A 4,211-nucleotide genomic window follows, 5' to 3' on the forward strand; every position below is an offset into this window, starting at 1 on the left:
GCCTTAGTGCTGACGCACCCACAATTTTAAATTCAAATTCAAATTCAATATTATTTTACATAATAAAGTTTATACTAGAGAGATGGGTCCTCAATAAATGTATAGGTGTTTATAGATATATTAAATTGATTCTATCTCTCTCTCTCTCTCTGTGTGTGTGTGTGAGTGTGAGTTTCTCTCTGTCTCTCAACTTATTAATAAAACACAAAATAAGATTGTAATGTTTTATTTCTGGGAAGGCACAGAAACGGGTTTTGAAATCTTCAATATTGATAACGTTTTAGGAACTTTTCACAAATGAACGGGAGACGTTGATCGCAGAAGTAATCATGGAGTTTCGCTGTTTTGAAGATGGCTGTGCATTTCTCTGTTCCCACTCTGTCAGGTTGGTTGCCGTCCCAGTTCAGGTTAAGTTCTTGCTGAACGCCTCCTGAAAGAGTAACGAAAGATGGACCAATGAGAATTCACAGTTAGAGATGACGTCAAGGTCGAGCTGCAAACCTTATTAACAATTATAAACTGGTTCAATGAAATACTCTTAGGGCACATTCGTACCAGAATTTATACACCGGTTGTCGGGAATCCATCACCATTCATCCTGATATTTACGATTAGCCAAAAGTCGTAGGAAAGTGAAGTAAAATGAAATAATCAAAGATATCACTGTTTTAGACCGCTTTTTTTCTAGGTAAGAAATTTATCTGCATGTGGTGAGTTTTAATTAAGAAGATGTGTGTTATTTAAAGCATACATATTCTTCATAAAGTTATTTTGACGGTGCAAATAGCCCTAGTGCTAAGTCACCCAACATTTTAATTTAAATTAATTATTTAATTAATTAATTACATTAAAAAGAGGTTGACTTTGGAGTAAATTCCTAGACGGCCATCCTTTCAAACTCAGTGCTCAAAGTGGTTTCAGTCAATAACCGGAACGTCAACTAAAAATGAATAGACAGAAGTACTACTACTACTACTACTACTAATAATAATAATAACAACAACAACAGCTATTATTATTATTATTATTATTATTAACATCGCATCTAATTTTAGTAAACACAAGATCTAGCTGGAAATTATGTTCTCTTATACATCATAAACGAATTGCGCTGGCCAAAATATATTATTGTTTTCCAAATTTGCTGACAGTCCACCCAGGCGACAAGTTTAGCACAAAAACTTTCTCTTTTTCCTCTTGGGGTGTAAGGGGTGACCTTCCACGTAGTACACCCAAATGTCAACCTCACTTCCATGTTAGTGCACCCTGGACTGAAGACTAACGAGGCTCTGGCGACTGGCCTCATGGCCAGTATAATTTTGCTTGTATTGTCCTGTTATTTTGTCCTTATGTGTGCTGAGGCCCCTTTACAGCCACAGCTTTTAACAGAAGTCAGAACATTTTAAGATTTTTTAGTTATGCAACGTTAGAGTTGTTCTTGTAATGATAAGGGGCTGGCCACCGTATCATGTGACGGGAGCAAAATAGCCTTAGTGCTGACGCTCCCACAATTTTAAAATCAAATTCAAAAATTCTTTTTCCTCTTCATCTATTATTTACAGTCTAATGTTTTATTTGGGGTGTAAGGGGTGACCTTTCACGTAGTACACCCAAATGTCAACCTCCCTTCCACGTAGTACATCCTGTACTGCTTTTTGCAGACTAACGTGGCGTGGCTACCTACGGCCAGTATAATCCTCTGTAGGGGCTCTGTGTGTGTTGTCCTGTGTTTTGTCCTTGTTTGTGCTGAGTGCCCCTTTACAGCCTCAGCTTTTAACCTAAGTCAGAATATTCTAAGATTTTAGTTATGCAACATTACAGTTATTTATTATAGTAAGGGGCTTGGTCCCGTATAACATGACTGCTGCAAAATAGCCTAAGTGCTAACGCACCCAAAATCTTAAATTCAAATTCTATTGTTTCATGTAACGAAGGGTGGATTTAAATAGTGCATTAAATAAACAAAATTGATATCCAATATCGCAACAGGAAATGAGTTCCGGTGCCGGCACAATCTGATTTGCCTGAACGATGTTCCGTTGGTTTTCGGTATACTTTAAGCCCCGCTTACAACCCAGGATTTGATATAGCTTGCCCAGATAGTATTCACCCCATGAATGTTGTCCATAAAAAAAACTTTCCATGTACTTGGTAACACTCGGTACCATCATGCACTACCACAAAACAATAAAATGGCGACGTTCCAGGAAAAGGCAATGTGTATGTTGTGGATTTGGGAAACAAAATCTCCTGACGCCCCTAGATTTCTTTATGTGGGGGTTACATGAAGGACTACAGCAAGAACGTTACTGACTTGGTGGAATTGAAGTCCAGGATGGAGGAGGCTGTGGCATCGATCGCCGTGGATATGATCCACAGCACGTGGAGTGAATTCGTCATTGATATTGTGAAAACCACTCAGGGTGCCCATGTAGAGGTTGATTTGTAATGAGAACTATGTTCACCAAAAATTCTCCGTCAATGAATGTTATGCCATATCATGTCTCTTGTCTCAGAGAAACTTTATGCAGTAAAGATCTGTTATCGGATGAATAATTTATGTACACCCTGTATATTTATAAAATAGACGACGTACCAATTAATGTCTTAAGTTTCGCAATCAGATAATTGAAAATGCATACTAATTCGGATTCTGATATGAAAGTATCACAGTTTAACGTTACGTACCTATAACACTTTCGTAGAAGCCTTCGTAGTTTCTGTCGTGTATCCCTGCGAACGCGTATGCCACTCCCATCCGCTTCATGATGTCAGCCACAACCTTTTCTTCAGTTTGTGAGTTGATAATGACCAGGTGAGCCCCCTCAAGCCCACAAATAACGCTGGCCTCGTCCCAAGTCCTCGTTTCCTTGTGATACAAGTAGTTTCCCATCACGGTTCCCGCTTCAATGTTGCTGACCACTTGACTGGGATCATCCTCTGTGAGGATGAAGGTAAGAACAAGCATTGTAACAGAATTTTTAGACACAAATAACATAAATGTGTGGTATGAAAACAACCAGGACAATATATTTTCATTGCTGATAATACATTTATTAAAATTATAAAACTAAAGTGAACAGTAATTAATGTATTTTCTTAAGAAAAACCTTAAAAGGATGTCGATGGACTTTTCACCACTGTATTAAGTTTCTATATACCTACGTTTCAGAGAATATATCAGAGAAATTTCACTAACTAACTAACTCTCTAGCCTTCTAAAACTCGAAGGTTTATGGCTGCAGCAACACAACCTTCCATCTGTCCCTATCATGGGCAAGATCAATCCAATCTTTTCCATCCATGCCGATTTCCTTTAAGTTCATCTCGACGTTATCCCTTCATCTTCATATTGGCCTTGCTATAAGACTCTTACCATCAGGTTCCCCAACAAGAATCCTGTAAATTCTTCTCTGCTCTTCCATTCGTGCCACGTGGCCTGCCCTCCTAAGTCTTCTTGATTTAATTATTCTAATAATATATGGACAGGAATACAAATTGTGCAGTTCTAAATAATGTAACTGTCGTGTATGCACTATTGTAAGAACTACTTGTCCTATAATGATAAATGTGATTAACATTAGCCTGCTTGTAATATTCCTTCATGTCGTACTCTAATTTTTCATGAAAAACTAAATATGCTGACCAAGGCAGTAATTTATTTTATTAAAAACATAAACTAACGTAACGTTTCAACCTTCTAGCAAGGTCTTCTTCAGACTCTGTATCAAGTACAAAAGTAACCAGATACAACAAAAGGGCAACACACAATGAACTGGAATGGGGGACTGAAGTTAAACAAAGAATGGAAGATGATGTTAGAAAGAGTGGAAAGGACAACAGAGAAAGAGGAGAGGAGAAGGAAGAAAAATGAAGGGAAAAGAGCTTGAGATTAAAAGTCCAACCACATTCTATATGGAAGTAATTGTGTTTAGCCTTTTAGGTGAAAGTAAAGTTGGCAAGTGAAAGTCATCTGCTAGAAAGTTCCAAACAACTTTCTAAATAGTCTGGAGGGAGTAATGTTTGTGTATATAATGCCCTTTTGTTGTATCTGGTTACTTTTGTACTTGATACAGAGTCTGAAGAAGACCTTGCTAGAAGGTTGAAACGTTACGTTAGTTTATGTTTTTAATAAAATAAATTACTGCCTTGGTCAGCATATTTAGTTTTTCATAATCATGGAAACAAGGCTTAATGGTGTTCTAATTTTT

The 4,211-nt window shown here is 37.4% G+C and overlaps 1 protein-coding gene across 1 annotated transcript; it reads right to left on the bottom strand.

Annotated features, from left to right (window-relative positions):
- Positions 1 to 263: 263 nt before the first annotated feature.
- LOC145996254 (hemolymph lipopolysaccharide-binding protein-like) lies at positions 264 to 2,968 on the bottom strand. The gene is made up of 2 exons (XM_083132678.1): positions 2,689 to 2,968; positions 264 to 430 (listed from the first exon to the last, which is right to left on the bottom strand). The coding sequence occupies exons 1-2, from the start codon at positions 2,966 to 2,968 to the stop codon at positions 264 to 266; spliced, it is 447 nt and encodes a 148-aa protein (XP_082988804.1).
- Positions 2,969 to 4,211: the final 1,243 nt, after the last annotated feature.

Source organism: Lepisma saccharinum, chromosome 12 (genome assembly GCF_977018435.1).
Source record: "Lepisma saccharinum chromosome 12, izLepSacc3.1, whole genome shotgun sequence".
Taxonomy (NCBI): domain Eukaryota; kingdom Metazoa; phylum Arthropoda; class Insecta; order Zygentoma; family Lepismatidae; genus Lepisma; species Lepisma saccharinum.